The sequence below is a fragment of the Trachypithecus francoisi genome, unplaced genomic scaffold (assembly GCF_009764315.1).
Source record: "Trachypithecus francoisi isolate TF-2019V2 unplaced genomic scaffold, Tfra_2.0 Contig01440, whole genome shotgun sequence".
Classification (NCBI taxonomy): Eukaryota; Metazoa; Chordata; class Mammalia; order Primates; family Cercopithecidae; genus Trachypithecus; species Trachypithecus francoisi.
Window position 1 is genome coordinate 13,465,219 of NW_022681431.1, and position 22,458 is coordinate 13,487,676.

Sequence of the window (22,458 nt, forward strand, 5' to 3'; positions counted from 1 at the left end):
ATATCCTTCCACTAGGACGCAAGCCCTTTGAGGGCAGGAATTTTATGATTTGCTCTCTGCTGTATCTCCAGCACCTAGGATAGTGTTGGCACACCGAATTTCATCAGTAATATTGGCTGGGTCCATGAATAAATGAATGAGTACCTCTATGTTTTCACTATGACTTGGAACAGACCCAGCCAGCCCATCTATGACAGTGAATTAGCAACAAAAAGTTCTAAATTATTGTCAACTCCTAGTGATTTTTAGGATTTGAATGTGGGAAATGACCGCGTGCCTGACTTTCTCTTCCTAGCTTGATGTTCTTTTGGATTTTAAAACTGCCTGCTCTCCACCCACACAAGCAGAAAGAAATAAAGAATGGGATTCATTATGTCTTAACAGGCCTGTCACCTTAAACTAGACATACATTTCTTTTCTTTTCCTTCATTGAGCTGTTAATCTGGGTGTTTCACCTAATTGTTCCATTTCAAGGAGGGCAGAAGTGATTTTCCGCATGCATGACCCATGGATTTAGATACTTGCAGAGCCCTGGAAATCTTAAGTTTCTTTTCTCTTTTGCTCTCTTAAAAATGTATTTAATAGTAATCTATTGAGCCCTACAGAATGCCTGCCATTGTGCTAGACATTGGCGATACCTACAAAAATAAATAAAACATACCGATTGCCCTCAAGCAGCACACAGTCTATTGGAGAGACAAACAAGAACTGCAAGATGATGTGATAACTAGCAGGGTAGGGGCCTACAGGGAAGGGTGTGTCGGCACAGACCCAGGAACCAACAACTCCACTTGGAAGAGTCAGAAAATGCACCACTAAGGTGGTGACATTCAGCTGTAGCCTTAAAGCATGAAAAGGAGTCACAAGTTGGAGAGGGGTGAAGGGTTCCCAGGCAGAGGGGTGAACATATGGAAAGCTTCCCAGATGGAACAGAAATCAGAGATGGGTATGTGGTGAGCAGTGGGCAGATGAGAACTTCTGGGACAGGCATGGCAGGTTTTCCAGGTAGGCAGAGGCTGAGCAGCCTTCTCAGCCATGCCTTTTTAAATCCAAGCTTTGTGTCCATGGACAGTCGATATCCATGACGCATTTTAGTAGGTGTATATATTTAATTTTTATGGATACGTAGCAGGTGTATATATTTATGGGGTTCATGAGATATTCTGATCCAGGCATACAATGTATAGTAATCACATCAGGGTAAATGGGGCATCCTCATGACATTTTTTTGTCTGTTTTGTTTTGTTTTGTTTTGTGAACAACAGGGTCTCACTACATTCCCCAAGCAGGTCTCAAACTCCTGGGCTCAAGCTATCCTCCTGCCTCTCCCTTCCTAAGAGCTGGGATTACAAGCATGAGCCACTTTCCCCAGCATCACGACATATTTTAAGAGGTAACTCTGGCATTCATGCTGAGGACGGTTTAGACAGGGGAGGAATAAAGACAAGGGCTATGGCAGCTTTTCAGGAAAGAGGTGGATTTAGTAGATACTTAGGAGGAGGAAGCGGCACTTTGACAGTGAAAGAGGAGGGAATGAATCAGGGAACAAGCACTGAGTTCTGTTTTGAACACGTGCTCATTAGTCATCCAGGGAAGATGCCCAGGAGGCAGCTAGCATTATATGCCTGCAGCTCTGGTGAAGTCTGAGAATATGGATACAGAAATCATCCAGGAACAGCGGGCATTTGAAGTCAAGAGAGTGGATGAGAGATCACCAGGAAAAGTCCTAAGTGGACAGATCCCCACTGTTAAAGGTTACCTTACATGAAGGATGCCTATTGGACTTTAAATGAATTCCATTTCTTTAGATTAGAGGTCCATGGAAGCTTGAGATGTTTCAAGTGGTCTGGAGACCCCTGAAATTTTAATTAAAACTTTAAATGTAATATTTTGATGGGATACAGACTATAGCTTTTACCAGATTCTTAAAGGGGTCTGGCCCTCCCTCCCATAAAAAGGTAAAAAAGGGTTAAAAGGGTTAAAAGCCTTTGTGTTTCACTAAGTATTTTTTATGTCCTATAATACTTAGGACTTGAATGGAATTAAAGAGAGGATTGGTTCAAGCTTGAAAATAATCTTGATGTAACAATTTTGGGCTGATTGGATGATTTTTGTAAAAAGAATCCAGGTTCCACCAGTGTTTGGGGGATAAGGGAAGGAGGTGGGAGAGTTTTATTGAGTTCAGGATGTGATTAGAAATGTTTCATATTTCTATTCCATTCAGATCAAATCCTCAAGAAAGAATCCTTCATATTAAATTTATGTTTGATCATATCACAAAAGTAGAGAATTGAAGGAATGTGTATATGGCTTTAAATGACTATCTTTGTCCTTCTGAGTGAGATACATATTCTAGGAATTTCTGAAAGTCACCATCCATTCAGATGACTGTTCCACCACCATGAGTATGCACTCTCTCTGGTTTTGTTTCATATTTGGAACCTGAACTAAGCTTCTTACTTGACTATGATAGCATATTGCTAATGCTTTCTTAATAATAACCTTCTCTATATGAGAGAGCTTTCACTGAAGGTTATATTCTTAGTAGAATCTAAGTACAGTATAAAAATTGCCAATTCTTTTGTGCACCAAAGTACACTACTATCAAGAAAGTGAATGACAGCTCATGGGACAGGAGAAAATATTTTCAAATACATGTCTGAGAAGGAGCCAGTATCCTAAATATATAAAGAACTCTGACAGCTCAACAATAAAATGACAAATAATGCAACTAAAAAATGGGCAAAAGATTTAAATAGATATTTCTCCAAAGAATACATACAAATGAGCAGTAAGCACATGAAAAGGTGCTCAAAATCACTAACCATTAAGGAAATGCAAATCAAAACCACAATGAGATACCTCTTCACACCCATAGGATGACTAGAATTTTTTTAAAACAGAAAATCACAAGTGTTGGCGAGGAATTGATACCTTCACACATTACTAGTGGAAGTGTAAAATGGTGCAACCACTATGGAAAACAGTTTGGCAGTTCCTTGAAAACTTAAAGAAACAGTTACCATATGACCCAGAAATTCTGTTCTTAGTTGTATACCCAAGAGAATTAAAAACATATGTTCACACAGCAAAACTGTACACAAATATTAACAGTGTCATTGTCTGTAATAGCCAAAAAGTAGAGACAATCCAAATGTCCACTAACTGACTAATGAATTTTAAAATGTGATATATCCATCAATGGAATATTCAGCTGTGAAAAGGAATGAAGTATTGATGCATGCTATCACATAGATGAACTTTGAAAACATTATGCTAAGAGAAAAAAAAAAACAGACACAAAAAGCCACATATTGTATGATTCTATTTATATTAAATTTCCAGAATAGACAAACCCATAGAGACAGAAAGTGGATTGGTGGTTGTCAGCCAATAGGGAGAAACAGGAACTGGGAGACATGAGTTTTCTTCTTGGGGTGATAGAAATATTCTGGAATTAGACAGCGGTGCTGGTTGCACAACACTGTGAATGTACTAAAAACCACTGAACTCTACACTTTTAAATGGTTAAAATGGCAAATTGTATGTTATATTAATTTTATCTCAATAAAAAATGCAAACAAATTACCAGTTGACTTTAGCTCTACCCTAGAAATAAGAGAATCACAGAATCCACAAAGTCTAAACAATTCTCTTTGCCCTTGTTTTTGCAAAAGTCAAACACTTTCACATAGGATGACAATTCTGTATCATTTGGAGATCAACAATATTTATTCTATGCCAGTGAAAAACTCAGGCACCATGAAAATCCCACTTAAATAAACAACTAAAGAAGTAGAGGAAATATTAGCATGCATTTGCTTTCTGAATATATTTCTAAACTTTGGGAGAAAGAAAATGAGCAGACATTCTCCTACAATAGAAGCCTCTTCACATTTATATGAGTATCCTCACATTCTCAAATTTAAAACTCTTTGAAAGTGCTGGTAGAAAATAGGATGGAACAAATATCCAAACTGCCAACTCTCTTTTCTCTGCGTCTGTATCTTCCAGAAATGAAGCTAAGCTTTGGTCAGGGAGGCACTTTGGAATTCTTTTGAATTTCACTCTTCTTTGGATCTCAATTATTTACATTTTTATTTGGAATACTGAGCACAGTGAACTTCCACCATGCACGAGGTTCCTGTTTGATCCCCCAAGAAGGCTGATATTATTTCTGTTTGTCTTCATACGAGAAAGTAGGGCCAGGAGCAATACTCACGCATGTAATCTCAGCACTTTAGAAGGCCGAGGTGGGTGGATCACTTGAGGTCTGGAGTTTGAGACCAGCCTGACCAATGTGGCAAAACCTTGTCTCTACTAAAAATATAAAAATTAGCTGGGCAAGGTGTCATGTGCCTGTAGTCCCAGCTACTCAGGAGGGTGAGGCATGAGAATTGCTTGAACCCAGCAGGCGGAGGTTGCAGTGAGCTGAGATCACACCACTGCACTCCAGCCTGGGTGACAGAGTGAGACTCCATCTCAAAAAAAAAAAAAGGAAGGGAAAGAGCCTACCCAAGAGAGAAGAAGTCTCCAACCTTTTAAAGGGAGACTGTTAATAGTATTAAGTATTGTAACGGAGACTGTTCCTGTCACAGCAAGATTGATAGCCATGATGGGGTTAAAAAATAATAATACTAGATTGTTTTTCAAAGTAACTCTCAGTAGCCTTGTGTTTGGCCATCTTCCCTGTTAACTCTTGAATGGCTCTGCTCCTAAACATCTGTCTGATTGTGGCCTAACCACAGAAACTCTCCAGCAGGACCAGCTACATAATCTGTAGGGTTCAATAAAACATGAATGTCACATTCCTTGTTCAAAATTTATTCAAGGTCAGATGCAGTAGCTCACACCTGTAACCCCAGCACTTTGAGAGGCCTAGGCGGGCGGACCACCTGAGGTCAGGAGTTCGAGACCAACCTGGGCAACATGGCAAAACCCCATCTCTACCAAAAAGTACAAAAATTAGCAGGGCATAGTAGTGCACACCTGTAGTCCTAGCTACTTAGAGCGTGAGGCATGAGAATCCCTTGAGCCCAGGAGGCGGAGTTTGCAGTGAGCCAAGATCACACCACTGCTCTCCAGCCTGGGTGACACAGTGAGACCCTGTCTCAAAAAAAAAAAAAAAAAAAAAAAAAAATATATATATATATATATATGTATATATTTATATATTACATGTATATATTTTTTATATTTATATATATATATATAATTCAGAATTTCAAGAAGACAACAGCAAAACATAAACCTAGCAGCTACAATGTGTCGCACGCCCATAGTGTGCTGGCAAGAGTTTGATCAAACAAACCCTCCTAGCTCCTGGCTCCGGGCTTTACTACCTACTTACTGTGATTAGGGGCAAGTCATTCAACCTTCCGGAACCTCACTTGCCTCACCTGAAACATGAGGCTAAGGTTCCCCATCTCTCTCATTGCTGTGAGGATTTATTTTTTGAAGTCTCAGGCTTGCATACTATTGTTTAACATGTTTTTAATTTTTCTATGGAGGAGGAGGTGCCACATATCTAGCACGGGGTGTGAGTGGCAGGAAAGCCATTTGGTGAATTAAATGCAGGTCCTTCAAGGCTCAAGGAAGGGGGCCGAGAGGAGCTGCTCTTGCTTTCGTCTCCAGCCTGATACACTTTGCCTCACTCTGTTTTTATTAGCTCGTCTCTTCAGTACATCAGTGGCAAGGGTGATGAAACCAGTGGCAGATTTAACTGCTAGGCAGCTGGGTCACCGTCCCGTGGGTCTTGTTGTCACGCTGAGATCTTAAAGTGACCACGCTGCTTGGGCTGCTGCCTTCCAGAAGGCTCAGAGAGAGACCACTGAATAGTTAATCGGTGGAAAAGGGAAGACAGGGGCTGTTGCTTGCAGAAAATACAGAGAAGCTGCTTTGAAAAATCCCAAGGTGGCTGAATATCAAGAACACGGTTCCTGCTGTGGGCAGCTGTGTGTGCAGTGGGCAGCCCGAGGGCTGAAAATCAAGTCTCCAGCACCGGTTGGTGCCTCTCCCCGTAGGGCTTTGGCAATGGGGGCAGAAAGCTTAAACACTACAAGATGAAGAAACTCTCGGCGCTAGTGGCTGAGGGTCATCGTTTACCATTATCTTTTGTATTGTTAGCAGCAGCAGTGAATAATAATTTTTAAAGAAAAAGAAAATAAAAAGAGTGAGAAGGAGAGAGAAAACAGGATGACTTATTTAACAGGAAAGATCTGCAGGCCCCTTACCTGAAACCGTCTCATGTCCCTTGGGTTTCCTGCTGTTTTCAAACAATTCTGATTGCACTTGAGGAAAAATTTTAAAAAGAATCTGTGAAGAGAAAGCAATGTGTTACATTTTTCAGTAAACATTTTTTAAGGGAGAATATAGCTGCATTCCATTAGATTTGATTTGAAAGCGATTATATTTCAGATCTGGGGAATTTCAACCTGCCCTGCCTGTGAAGGAATATTGCTGACCCTCTGCAATTTGCAAATTTGGATGTTTTCAATCTGAAGCCCAGCACCCGCTTCCCCATCACTGTGGGGGATTGTTAAGCGGCTCTCAAAGTGGGCTTTGGTTTGTACACTGGCCCCCGGAGTTTCTACAGCACTCATTTTGGAAAAAAATTTTTAAAAGGCTTCAAATGCAGCAGTGACCCCTGCTGTACAGAAAGTCTTGCTCCAGGGTTAAAATTGGCAGGACCTGATCCCAGAATCCCAGGGCAAGAGTCTCGTCTGTGTGGCTCTCCACTGGCCCCAGACACCTTCATGCTCATACGTGAAGGTGGCCTGATACATTCAACCAATGTTTACAAAATCAGAAAATGCTATGTTATCCTCCAAAGAGAAAGTCCATCGGTGCAGGTATATGCCAGAGTTTTTATGATTAATAAGAAAGAAGTGTGAATGTCCCTCTCAGACCATGTATAGATTATTCAGAGAAATACGAAAGCACAGAATCACAGTCTGAGGTTAGCATTTGTCAGACATATTTCTTGAAGCCAATATTCTCTCTTAAATGGCCTATCTGTACAATTTTAAAATTGGGCATCTTTCATCAGGCAACTACGTTAACAAAGAAAAGTGGCAGAAGTGGCCTTTCCAGCAATTCACCTAGTTAATGTTTGAAAATTTGTTTCAAAATACAGTAAGTTTTTCATTTATTTCACTTGCAGAGTCCTTTTCCTTAAAAAAAAAAAAAATCCAGCTTTTGCAGTGTTAAAGTCCCAGGTGAGCTAGGCCTATTTCCCTTTCTGTTACTATGACAACGAAATTTTACCGCAGTCCCAAAGTCCCTTCAGAACTCTCACATCCATGCCTTGAATTAGAACTTTAAAGGAAAAGATATACATTTTCCTCAGGATTTACAAACAAAAATAAGTAGAAATCAACACTGCTTCCAAAAATTCTATTCTAAAGCAATGGTTGGTGAAGTGTTCTCATTGCGACGTTCTGATTTTTATTTTTTGTTTAACAATCACACAAAAGAATTAGATGGCTCTCCAATTAAATGTATTTATCACTTTAAAAAACTGATGAGGAGATAAACAGTAAACGACAAAGGAGGGGAGAAGGGGAATTGGCTCTTCAGAGTATTTTCTGTATTTGAGGCTCTTTTACTCTGTTTGCTAGAAATATTTGGCCACATGCTCCCATGAATAAGGTTGAGTGTGAATTTGGAAGCAACAGCTAAATATTTTTTTCATGATTTTATAACATCTGCTTTTCACTTCTCTCTTTCAATCTTTTATAGGGTGGGTGGGAGGTTGGGCTTTGCTTCCTGTGCCCGCGAGGTGTTGGGGTCTTTATGGAAGAGATCTGTGGAAGGATAAGGCAGAGAAAATGTTGTGCATGGCTATCCGACCACAGTGCTCAAATTCACAACCTGCCGCTACTTTCTGAAAGGCAGTGGCATCTCTGCCCGGGTCCTCAGAGTGCGTTAGAAAGGAGAGCTGCTTTTATCTAAGTAAAGATTGATCAGAATTCAAACATTTTATTTCTTGAAGGGTAAAGATCCCCTCCGTTTATACACTCGTAGCAGAGCCAGCCACAGACACTCAAAATGCACGCAAATATTGCCTTTTCCCACTCGTGTGTGTTTCTGAACAATAGCCCCCACTGCACCCCACACTGGCCTTCAATCACTCCCGGCCACAATTTACAATTTACATTTTTCCCCTACTAAACCCAAATGGAGTGCTTTTTCTCATTTAGCCCTTGATTTCTGGAAAGTTTTGCCACAACTGGGCTCCTTGTAATGCGTTCTGTGTGTGTTAGACTACCCCCACTCCCTGCTCCAAAATGTATCTGGTGAAAACATTAATGTTCATGAAGGCATTATTATATGAATGGCGTGGTAGGTGGAAAAGTGCAAAAGAGATAAATGTTTACATAAAATCAAATTGATTTAGGGAACCGTGGAGCCTGCTGAAAGGCTTTATTCATTTTAAATTAGGACCCTTAACAGTGATTTGGATGGAAAATACCTAGTTTGACTTTTTGCTTGTCTGGGGGGTTGAGTTTGTAACCTACACAGCCCCGTGCACTCTAAGGACTTAGCACTGGGTTCACGAAGGAGAAGGGGAGGTTAAGTGGAAGGAGGACGAGAGAGGTGAGTGAGAGAAGACAGAAAGAGGCAGAAAGTTCTCTTGCATTATATAATATCTTCTAAAAGAAGGTATTGCTGCTTCTAAAAGGTTTGCACCAGAAATTAGGGCCTGGATTTTTAAATATATGGATCTAGATATTAATTAAAAGAAATTCTGGGGCTTACTGACATCTCCATTTTTTTTCTCTCTCTCTTCCTTTAACTGGTGTCTTCTGGTTCTCTGCCCTCCACCCTCTCCATCCACCATGCTCAGCGTCTTGATACAAAACCTTCACTAATCATACCATCCATTTAGCCACAGGGTAACTTACAGGGAACAAATTCTCTCCAAATCCCCTGGGTCTAGATCCCTCCGAAGCCAGAGCTGCCTGGAAAATGTCAGTGCTCTCCACTAAGAAATGAGAAACCCAAATAAATTATGAGATTCAGACCAAATGTGCAGATTCTCATCAGGATGAAGTCTATTTCCACTTTCTCCAAACAATGTTGACGACGTAAATATCATAACTACGGAGCATGCTGCACACGACAAAGCTTCTGATCCATTCCTTAAGAGCGAACACTAACAACCACAGGTTTACCTTTCTGTTAGGGACGAAGAGGATCGAAAGAGGAGTCAACGCATCAACTCAAACCTTCAGATAGCAATCTGGTCCCTAGGTCAGTGGGGCAGGAGAATGGACCAGAGCATTCCTTTACTCCACAGATCGTTGGAAATGCCCCAAGGGTTAGCCTTGACCTGTGGCTACCAACTGACCACGGGACCAAGTTACCTCACATTCGTTCTCTCTTAACAAAGGAGTTGAATGGGATCTCTAGGGTTCTTTCTAACCGTAATATTTTATGACTGCAAAGAAAAATGTACAGAGTTGAGAACCTTCCAAAAAGGGTTAGAGTGGGGAAAGAAACCACTGAAAACAAGAGACCACGACTTACTGAAATCTGAGTGGGTGTGCAGAGGTGGGAGTGAGGGTTTCTGAGAGGTAGGTCAAACCCACGGAGATAAAACTGTGAAATACAAGTGGGGACAGCTGACTGGTTGGAAATAGGACATCCAGGGTGACACCTTGCCCTGAGTGGGTGGTGCCCTGAGGCTGATGGGCAGATTGTTGGGTGAGTTGCACTGTCCCTTTAGGACTCTTTCTCTCTGCTTCTGAGGCAGGGAGGGTGCTTCAGGAATATCACAGATCAGAGCCACCTACGTCCCCTCTAGCCATCCTGCACGGTCCAGCAGCTGAAGGATACAGGGGTCGCAGAGTGGAGGTCACAGTCTGCTGAGTAGCCACTCTCTGCCCAATACACAATACCGTATTTCATTCTCACAACAACCCCATGAGTGACGAATCATCCTACGGCTGGGAAAAATGAAGGCCTCAAGAATTTAAGAAACTTGCCAAAGATCACAAGCTTGTAAGTGGTGAACACAAGGACTGAAGCCTGGATCTTTGTGGCAACAAGTTCCATGTGGTGTTGCATGTTTCCTACACCAATGACACTGTGAAGATGGCTGCACAGCTCGGTGAATACACTAGAAACCATCGCGTTATACACTTTGAATGGGTGCCCTTTGTAGTACGTAAGTTATATCTCAATAAACCTATTAAAAACAAATACTTCAAAATGATCTAAAAATGGCACACACACACACACACACACATACACACACACATGTAACAGGAAGAATAAATCAGGGGAAAAAAAAAAGTGAGAGATCCTGGCTTCTTGAAGAGACTGCAGTGTCCCAAGTTGAAATCAGTAGGTCAAAGATAGACATATGGAAACATGGAACTAAATGCTTAATATTGAAAATTTCTGCTGCATTCATTTATTTACTCATTTGATCAATATGTATTGTGCTCTGTATGCCAGAAAGTTCAGGCACAGTGGCCAACAAAGTCCTTGGCCCCAAGGATCCCCCAACCAAACTATTCAAATATGTTTCCCCAGATTCTGAAATGAGTCTGAAGACCCCTGAATCTATTACTGAATACTCTCCTCTCCAATCTCTAAAATACTGGAATATCCTGTACTCTTCAGGAATACAGTAAAAGTGTGTAGGTGGCTTCCACACGTCTTCCGTCATCCCACCTATCTCAAAGTAGATGCACAAGTACTGTGCAGAGTTAAGGTTCCGTGGTGCGGACAGGAGGCTCGAAATCACAGGAAAGTTAACTACTTAATCTTCTTGACAGACTCTGGAATTCTCACCAATGGTCTATCACAAAACCCAGCACAATATTTCTCTGGGATTTATGGAATAAGTCATTCAATTTACCTCCAAGTTGGAATACAAGATCTAGTCCCTCCTTAAAAATTTTAATATAAAAAAAAGTCCATAAGGCGCGGTGGCTCACTCCTGTAATTCCAGCACTTTGGGAGGCTGAGGTGGGGGTATCTTGAGGTCAAGAGATCCAGACCATCCTAACAACGTGGTGAAGCCCCGTCTCTACTAAAAATACAAAAATCAGCTGGGCGTGGTGGCATGCACCTGTAGTCCCAGCTACTCAGGAAGCTGAGACAGGAGAATCACTTGAACCCAGGAGACGGAGGGTGCAGTGAGCCAAGATCATGCCACTGCACTCCAGCCTGGCGACAAAGTGAGACCCTATCAGAAAAAATAAAAATAAAAAAAGGTAATTCACATCGAAGGAATGTGAACTTAGTAGTCAACAGCTACCATTATACAGAGTTTCACTGTATACAAAATAATATGCAAAATGCCTTTCACTTTGAAAACTTAGTTCATTACTCCCTTAAAAAAGAATCTAATTCTGCCTACCCTGGGAACAACTTCTGCTATGATATGGCCACACTTTATACACCACAGAGATGAGAACACCCCAGACTCTCCAAAGACCAAGAGAGGGGATGCTGTATCTAGTTCTCCTTCTCTGCCATGATGGTCACATAAGCAGGCTAGGTCACTAAAGACTGAGTCAAACATACAGTTGATAATGGCCTCACAAACCACATAGGGACTTAACCACATGTGTTCATTGATTTTGCAGAAGACACTTTTTGTCTGGATTAGCTGTTAGACCTCCTTGTTTTCAGCCCAATAAGTTAAAATACAATTGAGTTTCACTGTTTGTGCACGCTTCTGAAAAGGAGAGAGCCCATTTCCCTTAAAACACTCTCATACCATTTCTGAGAACTATGCAATATAGGAATAGCTGGGTCATAGAATCACATTTGAAAGGAATGGGCAGTTGCCTCTCTTCTTCCAGGATCCTCTCCCCAAGTTTACATCCTTTGGGGGATTAGGCAATCCAAGCTCTCACACCAGACTGAGAAGCCTACTGGGTGTCCACACCCATGAGTTCATTTTCTCACTCTAAGAACAGCCCTCATAGCAGCTCACTCAGCTTTGTATGGTAGGAAAACTCGCAAGTGATTGCTTTCCATCTGAGACCAGAGAAAATCTCAACGATGATGTTCTAGTTGTAATCTAGATCTTCACTGTAGTATCTTCTTTGATCCTTTCAACAACAGAGAACATTCTTTCCTCCCTCAAGATCTCCCAGCAGAGTCTACACCCAGGCAGCCCTAGGGAAAGTGAAGTTTAGCAGTGGGACCCAGCCTTGGCCTGCAGATAAGTACGTTGGATACATCTATTGGTTGTTGAGGTGTCAGCCCAGGCTACAAAGGACCCTGAAGCTTTAAAGATCTTGTGAAGACTCTGACTAAAGTCCACAAGAATGAAAAGACTCCAGGAGGTCAAGCTCCCAGTGGGCTCTTGTTGTACCCTACAGTAACTTGGTGATGACGCATCTGAGAACACTTGGCTTAGTATTTGAGATCTGCTTGGCAAGATGGCCGGTGGCTGGCACAAAAGCCCAAGAAGATTCATGGAAAGGAAAGATGACTTAATAGTTTTGACCTACTGGCTTCTTTAGGCTTAAACGAAATGAAGTTTAAACTCATTTTTGTAAGCTGATGTTCTATCGAATCCATTTAGTTAAACAACCCCTCAAACTGCAAAAATAAACACATGAACAGAAGAGGTATAGAATCTTTAATCTCCACAGACATTCCTAAGGCAGGGACTTATTACCATTAATGTTTGTTCACCCAGATTATTTCAATAAAAGGCTATTTCAGATCTGAAAAATTTAACTTTACAGAAACGTTTTAAGCAATAAATTTTCTTATTTCCTACTACACTCAACTTCTCAAATTCCTCTTGCCTAAAAGACTATGATGAAATAATAATTATAATTAATAATAGCCTATATTCATTGAGCTTATATTATTTGCCAGGCATGATTTCATGTAATCTTCTCAACTTTGGGAGTAGGAAAATTAACATCCCCACCTTACAGTGGAGAAAAACAAGATTCAGAAAGGTTAAATGACTTGCCCAAGGCAAAACAGTAAGCAGAAAAAATAAGAGCGGAAGTCAGTCTGTCTGACTCTTAGCAAAATGCTGGTCTGGTGAAAGCTTGGCCAAGCTTTGGGGGAAAAAAAAAGGCTGAACATGTTGCCACGTGACACTGTTTCACAGGACAACTGCCTTACTGATCCACACGGGGGAATCCTGTCATTTTCTTCCCCTTCCGCTGGAATGAGAGTGCAGCCCTTCATGTTGCAAAACAAAACAAGCAAACGAATAAAAATATCTACCATTCCTATGGGGGAGTGCACTCTCTAGAAGTTCTGTGACTATTTTGGAGGACACAAAGGAAAAGATAAGTAAATCTATCAGATATTCAGAAAACAAAACTTCTCAAGAACCCAAATTGTCCAAAGATGGCATAACCCAAATAGCTTTAGCCTTTTGAAAAAAAAAAAAAGATTATTCAAGTGCATGAGGAAGATTCAGGGCCATTTGTCTATCAAGACAATGGGAGGGAAAAAGCTGAAAATCGAACGTGGAAAGAAAGAAGTTGAATTAAATCTTGGAAAACATTTTTTGGGAATCAAGTCACCAAGGCTAAATTTTGGGAGCACTTACCCAAGGGACAGAGCAGGATCTCCATGATGGAGATTTTTAAATAGACCAACAAGCTAATGCATTTGGTAGCAGATAATTTCAGTCTTATATGCAGCAGCTAATTGGGGTGTCCATACCAAGCCCACGTGATTTCACGACTTCTACAATGGTGATGATGATGATTTAATTCTTACTGTAACAATTAGGGACTTTCAGTAACAATTAAAGATCTTATGGCCAGGGGCAGTGGCTCACATCTGTAATCCTAGCACTTCAGGGGCCAAGGCAGGCTGATCACCTGAGATCAGGAGCTTGAGACCAGCCTAGCCAACATGGTAAAACCCAATCTCTACTAAATATACAAAAATGAGCCAGGTGTGGTGGTGCACACCACCTGTAATCCTAGCGATTTGGGAGGCTGAGACATGAGAATCACTTGAACCTGGGAGGTGGAGGTTGTAGTGAGCCAAAATCATGCCACTGCACTCCAGCCTGGGCTACAGAGTGAGACTCTTATCTCAAAACAAAACAAAAAACACCTTTCAAGGCCAATAGGGGAGACTAGTTATTCATGCAAAGTGTTTGGGTAAATGCCCGGTACAAAGTAAGTCTGTTTCGTCACCTTTTGCTACACATACTCATGATCCCTTCCCATGTATTGCCCCTTTCTCCCCCACCACATTTTAAAACAGACAATTTTCCAAACAAAATTATTCCAGAAGGAGTTGCCACAAATTTCAATCTGGTCCTCTCTACCCTGCTTATCTCTCCAATATTAATGTGTACTCCATTGGAAGAACTTCCCTTAATTTTTAAGAAACAGATAGTAAAAGAAAAAACACACACACACACATGTAATTAATCCACTCTCACAGATAGTAGGGGAAAAAAGAACCACAAAAACACAAAAAGTGGTGGATGAGAGTCCTCATTCCTGCTTTCAGTAAACTCTGGCCAGCAAAAGAATTCAGAGCTACCCACACAATATGCTGGCTTCTGACTGGCAACAGGCCCCATCGAGTCACTTTCTATTCTGTGCTCAAGTCCCTGGAAGTAGCGTTTCAGTTTGGCAAGAGCTCCTTCATTACTGAACACACTGCCTCCCGAGTAGAATCTGCTGCATTCATTTAGATATCAGGAAGGAGCTACTTCCCTCACTACGTAAATCTGACTCCCTGACTCCATACAGATAGACTTCATTTCAAAGGAATTTCACGATTTCCTCTGAAGGGAACGTCTCCCACACCCCAAATGGCAAGCAGTTGACTGTAAAAGGCCGCTGAAGTGCAAAAACAAGGGGCTACTTTGATTCTCCACTTATTTCTGATTGGTAACACACTACAGTTTCTGAGAACCTGGGGTTAGATGTTGGGAGGTTTTTGTGTGTTTGTGGTTTCGGTTTTTTTCCCCCCTTCTATATTCAGACGCATCTTCATTCTCCTGAATTCTATTCCTCGACACCATGAGGCTCACAGGGAAAAAAATCTCTAAGGAAAAGTCCTTGTTTTTGTACTCAGATAAAAATCTGACACCATTAATGAAAATAATAATCGAACTCTTTGGGCTTGAATTGGAATGAAACACACACTAAGAGCATGTTTGTAATTCTAATTGTTCTCCTAAAATGTCTTTGGAGGGCTCTTTGCAATGCACAAGGTTCCATCTTTTCCTTTTTTAAAAAAGAAACAACCCGTGTCCTCTTCTTTGCCCTTATCCTTTCCTCCGTTTTCTCATCCAGAAAAGAAAAAAGAACTCAGCAAAACTGAATCATATTACAGATGGAGAAAAAAAATCTTTCCGTGAGACTTCAGAATCAGAATACAAATCTATTTCCCTTTCCAGTACCATGACTCTCGGGTGAAGGAGAGAAATGAAGTTATTAGTCAGCCATCAGCTTAATGGGTCCTCACCGTCCCATTTCCTCAGCACCCCTTCCCCATCCTGCCTTCCCCATCCTTCCCCTCCCCCTCCCATTCTCTGCCCTCCCGGCAGAGCTCATCTATGCTAGGCTGAGCAGTGAACACCAATTACACCCAGAGCCCTTTGCTGCTGCCTGGTCCGCTGGTTTTACTGTTTTGCCAGATGGTTGAGGCCAATGTGTAAAACTCTCTACCCTACCATTAATTCATAACTTGGTAATAACTTTCCCATGACTCCAGGAAATTGAAATGGAGTGCAAATGTGGAGATTTGGAAAGGGAATCAAGGTTGGACAACTATTTCACACCTGCCAGAACAGATACCAGCAAGACAAAAAGATACCCCTATTTACTCAGGTTGGAGCATTACTTTCCCTGAACTAAGGTGGAATGACGCAACATGCAACGTTGGAGAAAGTGGTGGACAAAGTTCAGAGTGTGGGCTTCTCCTGGCACCATTTTCTCTCTGCAGTTTTCAGCTTTATACCTATTGCACCTATGGGTTCACTCTCCAATGACCTTGAGATTGTGTCTCTATGTAACGTTATATTCTTATGACAGATTCATAGATTAGCAGATATGAGTGCATTCTCTTGCTAAGACAGGACACCATCCAATGTTTGTTAGCATCATTAAACTAAAACTGACTTTTCACCTGCTCCCATACCATATGCAGCTGCAAATTTTTAAATTAAACTATGAAGCCATGCATAAATTTACATATATTACAGACTAGCCTCTCCATTTAACATGCAAATGTACTCCAATGTTTCAGAACACCTTCTGTCGCTAATTAATTTGCTGAATTATAATTAGACTAATCCTGCATAATTAATAAGCACAGATTTTTTTTTAATTTGTAAGCAGCTTGAGGAGATCATTCACTTCCTTCTATAAACTGCTAAGTAAGTGTTAAAAAAAATCTGGAAAGAACATGTGTGAAAAGGTATGTTTGATGTCGCATACAAACTCAAATAGCATGGAAGATACAGAAGTCAGTATTGATAAAGGTACATATTTGAAGCCAACATTCAAACAATCAAAAAAAAATCATATCCAGAGGATGGGGACTAATTCTCCCTTTGTCTCCTTGTATATAATGTTTTATTCTTTGCCTTCTATCTGTCGGATCTTCCAAGATCACAGAGGCGGGAAAGGATTAAAGTAACCGTATGTTGTATTAGGAGAGATAATGATATTAACACTCCACTGTATATCAAAACACTCTGTGCATGCTGGGTGCTTATAAGCTCCTTTGATGGTATTTGGAATCATTTTCATTTTGGCTGCCAAAAACACCCGAGATCCATCTAGTGGAAACAATTAAGTTCCATTAGGACTGTATCCATTCGGTAATTATTACAATGAAGGGTCTCTCTTTAATGCTGGAGAGTGGAGTCTCAAAGAAAAGTATGCATCTGTGCACTGTGAAAACTATAGAGTTTTCCAACCAAGCATCAAGCTTCATTTTGACTCCCAAAAATAAACCAGGATCAGGAGAGCCCAAGGTTTGGGTAGGTGACTCCTTAGAAAATTCAGAGCAGGGTGGAAATCTGGAAGGACAAGGGAAGCTTAGTGGTCATGCAAGTTGAGGAAGACTCCAGGAAGAAAGTGGGAAATGCATGTTCTGGCAAGAAGTCAGTCAACCTTCAAAGAGAGGAGAAATATAATTTTAGGGCATAGAGAGAGCTCCCTGGCCCTTCCACTCAGCTAAATCCCTATGCTATCAGTGGCCAAAAGACTGTTAAGTCAAAAAGATGAAGCCACTTGAAATGTGCCTAGCTTTCTATTAATTCAGTTTTTTATAGTGAGTCTATAAATAGAAACTTCTGGAGAATGGAAACCATTTTCCCAGGCTCATTACTGTACTAAACACACCTTCTCAATACCAGGCAGCCAAAAAAAAAAAAAAGAATTTTTTTTTAAATAAACAAAGCTACAAGATAAGCTAGCTTGGGAGTTAAGAAAGTTGAAAAGTACACCAGCACCTCGGAGGCTGTTGGCCAAAGCTGGGAGCAAATGCCAGGGGCACTGTTTCTGCTTCTTCCCTGAAAGATGTTTGTGTGAGCTGCCTTCTCTTCTCCTTATCTGGAAGGAGAACCCAGGACAGCTACCTCCTGGGGCTATCTATTGCAACAACTAACTCAAGTGCAAAAAATACTTTGAAAGCACCTGGAAAAGGCTGTCACAGTTTTTCAGAGTTAAGCAATGTTATTACTTGGGTAGTTTGGAAACATAACACTTTCGGAGAGTTTTTGTAAGCCAAACCATAGCTTTTGCATCAGTACCCATCTAAAGAGATTAAATGGGGCCGGGCGCGGTGGCTCAAGCCTGTAATCCCAGCACTTTGGGAGGCCGAGATGGGCGGATCACGAGGTCAGGAGATCGAGACCATCCTGGCGAACACGGTGAAACCCCGTCTCTACTAAAAAAATACAAAAAACTAGCCGGGCGAGGTGGTGGGCGCCTGTAGTCCCAGCTACTCGGGAGGCTGAGGCAGGAGAATGGCATAAACCCGGGAGGCGGAGCTTGCAGTGAGCCGAGATCGCGCCACTGCACTCCAGCCTGGGCGACAGAGAGAGACTCTGTCTCAAAGAGAAAAAAAAAAAGAGAGATTAAATGGTTCAGGAATTTTTTTTAAGCCTCAACGAAAAAGAGCTTTCTGTGTTTCTAGTAGTTTCTCGGAAGGAACATGACAACAACTGGAATAATAAGACTAATAAGAGGCCAAAATTATTTTCTCTCAAAAGAATACACAAAGGGTCATGGAAATCTTTAATAATGTCCTCACCTTTCAAGAAAGTCATTTGAAACTATTGTGCTTTTCTTTCAGATTCCTCATATCCCGTTTTGAGTGGTTATAATAGGAGGCCTGGTTTCCCTGTAGTCAGGAACACGTGCGCGTCTGTTTTTATAAAGCAAGAAAGCGCTTAATGGTTAAGCTCACAGGGTGAAATGGTGACTTTCGCCCCTTCCTCCATAAAGCACTGGCCTGAGACTGGAGCAGAATTGAGTCAGAAAGAGCTAGGCAGGTCCTTCAAGCAAGTCCCACCTATTGACAAGCAAGAGGTTTTGTGTTTGGGGTTGTGTTTTATTTGGCTATTTTCTTCAGCTTTGCCTACCCAATTTCAAACTATGTACTCGGGAGAACAGGCAGAGAGAAAGCGATTGTGACCCATGCAGAGTTAGTCAGCTTTTGAGTAATTTCTAATCAGCTGTGAGGGAGAAAGAGAAATTTGGTGGCATTTAAGCAATAAGGTATAAAGCAGTTAGTTAACAAAGCTGCACTTTAGCTAATGGATTTTTTTTTTTTCACCTAATATACACATTCCAAAAAATTCTCTAATTTTTATTTTGGCAGGAGGATTTTCCTCCATTCATTTCACTACTAGTTTATTCTTGTGATTCAGTCTCTCTGCTTCCTTCTTTCTTGCCTATCTTTGCTCTCTCCCCAGTTTGCAAATTCTGAGTGATGTATTGTACTTTTTATGTGCTACCTAAAAGTTGGTCGGCAGGGCAGGGGGGCAGTAAGTTGGGAAGAAGGATGACTGAAATAGAGAAACCGAGACAGTAATCACAGCTAGGCTCAATTTTATCTGAAAACTATGGCGGCTTGCCGCCACTTCAACCATGAAGATCCACATTCACAGTGCATACACCTTTGTGCCAAAAAAAGGAAAAAAGAAAGCACCTGTAGGCTAACAGGTAGCAGTTGGTACATGTGGAATTATCATTAGCTACTAACACTGGGTCAGGTATCATATTAGCCACTTTCAGACCACATTTGCCAAACCCACATAAAAATATAAAACCAGGTATTTCAATACTCTGTCATTCCCTAAGCAAAACAGATTTTCTTATATTACTCATAGTAGAGTCAGCCGGCTTTCATTGGAATTTTTTTAACTTTTTTTTTCCTTAAAGAAGAACTAAACCTAGATGATATAAAAGAGAAACTGGGACAAAAATCAGGTCAAGAATTTGATACAAAAGGCATTCAGATAAGGCTAATAATATTCCAGAGTATAGTCAATAAAGTAGACAATGATCACATTGGCCTAAGCTCTACCCAACCCCTACATCTATACAATGTTCCAGGAATCAGTAACCAGTTATTTGTTCCTTTTGTGAGTCGAACTTTATTGATCCTAAAGCCACTATTAACTCTATGGGAATTATCAACTTTTTGAAGGTTTCCACATCTTAGTACCAAAAATGAAATCTTTTTTTTTAAATATACCACAAGAGAATGCTATCGGTTTCACGTTTCTTTATTCTCTGTAACACCACTGCATTTTGTGCTGACTTTGGTCATCTTCCAGAGGACACTAAGTAATTAATTTTTACTTTGCTCCTAAGTAGATGTCCAGAATCTCTTCTTCCATTTTCTCTTTAAAAAATTGCTGCTCAAACGAAAAGTCTCACGGGAGAACCAGAGCCTACACCAGACCCCAGGATGCGCCCATTGAGAACAGGCACAGGCCCTGGGCACTGCTTCTGTGTACTTGGAATTTCTAATCTTTCCTTCCATGCCATATTACACTGTTGCTCAGAAATATGCTGGATTCTTAGAACAAGGTGAAACTGAGCCATCTTATTTCAAAAATGGAGGCTAGGCATGAAATCTCCCATCCCATTTGGAGTCACTAGGATTTCTCACTCAGGTTCAAAGAAAGGCTCAAGGTAAATGGGGCAGATTCATGGGACTCCCACAAATCAGCCCCACTTTGCTGAAAACCAGAACCTGAATTTATAATGAAGTTTCAAAAGTGCTTGACTGAGCCCAGCCCAAACTTCAGCTTTCCAAATAACTTCCAAATTGATGAGGCTGTTTTTTGCTTTTTTTCTTTAAAACAAAACAAAACACAAAAACCTGGTTTTATGTTACACTATGTTTTATAAATCTGGATAATGTCTAAAAATTAGCATTTATTTTAGGTACTTATTCCTACCCTTCATCAAATGAGATTGATTCTCAAAGCCTGGTGCGGTAGAAATGTGTTTCTACACAGTACATTCACTTAAGATCATATAATAAGGATGAGTCAAATAAGAAAACCTTTCTTGAGGAAAAGAATGTGGGGCTGTTAGATATCTACATAGATCCTAAACTTTAAAATAGTTCAGGCACCCATTTCCTCTGCCAGAACAGATATCATTATTAAGTCAACACACCCACATCCATATATATCATAAAAGGCAGGGTAACACAAAAAATATAAAAGTTGCATCTAGTCCCCAAAAGTTGAAACTTTCAGTGTCATTGGCTCTCTCATCTTCTACTGCCTTTGAAAGGAGTGCTGATAAACCAAATGAACTTTCTCAAGCTCTTTTTGGAATGAGGCAGAGAATTAAATAAATGACAAATGTTTTCACATCAGTGGTGGGGAAAGGCCTAATTGACATGCTCAGTATCCAATAATCTGCAAAAGCCAGAGACCATTTTACTGACACGATTCTTCCTGACCCTGGAGTTTAGAGTTGGGTTTTTGATTTCTCCCTACACAGTGAATAATGGAATACAACTACTAAAGGAAAAAAAAAAAACGCATCCCTTAGAGAATCAGCAGCTGACCTGGAAGTAAAACATCTCAGCCCTTTACTCAGAGGCCACAGCGCCTGTTCTGCTTTCTCAGGGAGTTGCCAGGACTCAAGTGAGCAGCAGGACGGGGTCCGGAAGCATGGGAAAGAGACAGCCACAGGTCCCTCGGGAGGGCGCACAGCGGAGTCACTCCAGCCGCGCTGGGAGAAAGGCCAGTCTGTGCAGGGATCTGACATCAGGCTCTCCCTGGCAAGCCCATAGGCAGCATAACCACTCCCAGAAATGGCCCAGAGAGGCCTGTGGCCCAACACCATGACAAGGAAATCATCTAGTTTCATACATGAGTCAGAATTTATGAGCTCCTCATTCAACCCAAATTGAAGCTACAATTCCACCATTCCTCCTGATAGAACCGTGCCTTGAATTAAGACAGAACCTGAAAAATCAGGTTGTTTTGTTTTCTTTACCATCTCTCAGCTTGCCAGGATGATCACATCAAAATCATGCTGAACACACAACCAGGCAATGATTCTATTTGTAAACATACACACACATATATGTCTATGTAAAAAGCAGATTTCATCACTCCTAGTGATAAGCCTGCTTCAAGTTTTGTTTTGTGTTTTTCGTTTTGCAATACAAGTTCTAAACTGAACAAAAGGTGTTCCCATCTCCCTGCTTTGTTAGCCAAGGTCGTGGGCACAGGAGAACTTTTTTATTCAAGTTTGATGTAATTCAACCAACAGGCCTAGTGAGGGCCAGCTCATGGTTTTTCACAATTTGTCCTCATCTGGAAGTTTATTATTCTGTTAGGAAAATTTTCTAACCCAATACAATAATAACAAAGCCTTTTTTGGTAGATAAAGGCTGATTGACTTTGATTTTTTTAAATAATAAAGCAGTTAGCAGATTAATTTTGTTCTTAACTCTTTTAACCTGGGCTGAATGTTTATGCTTCTCCTAATGAGATGATGCATTGAAAAGTGAAGATAAATGTCATCTGCTTTTCATGTGATCTATAAAATTAATCTCCCATGGTTATGTTAATACCGATAATGTAATGTAGGAGGCAGTGTGACCTAGAGGATAAAACTTAAGAGGCAGGCACTCATGTTCAATTACAGTTTATATTACTGACAATATTTTCACCTCTCTGAGTCTCACTTGCCTACTGTCATCCCTCGTACAAGTTCCCTCACATATCTTCCCTGTAAAATTGGGTAATGCCTCTGAGAGATGATGGGAGAATTACCCAGGTGCTTTGGGAAACAACTTAAAACACCTTTTAGAACTTTCTTGTGAAATAGCAGATATCATTAATGTTCCTACCGTAGATTCAGCCTCTGGTAAGTAACCACGACACACTTAGCAATTGTCTTCCTACTCAGTAAAAGTGATCCTCCCCAGAGCTTAGGCAAGTGACCCTCCACCCACAGGGTTCTATTTATTTCCAGAAAATAAATTACACGG

General features: G+C 40.9%; 1 protein-coding gene across 1 annotated transcript in view; it reads right to left on the reverse strand.

Moving 5' to 3' along the window:
- The window catches only part of EBF2 (EBF transcription factor 2), a 201,832-nt gene that overhangs the window by 58,622 nt on the left and 120,752 nt on the right, over nucleotides 1–22,458 (reverse strand). Inside the window, exon 7 of the mRNA XM_033229095.1 lies at nucleotides 6,234–6,315. Coding sequence (XP_033084986.1) covers nucleotides 6,234–6,315 — 82 coding nt within the window. The remainder of the gene's footprint in view (nucleotides 1–6,233; nucleotides 6,316–22,458) is intronic.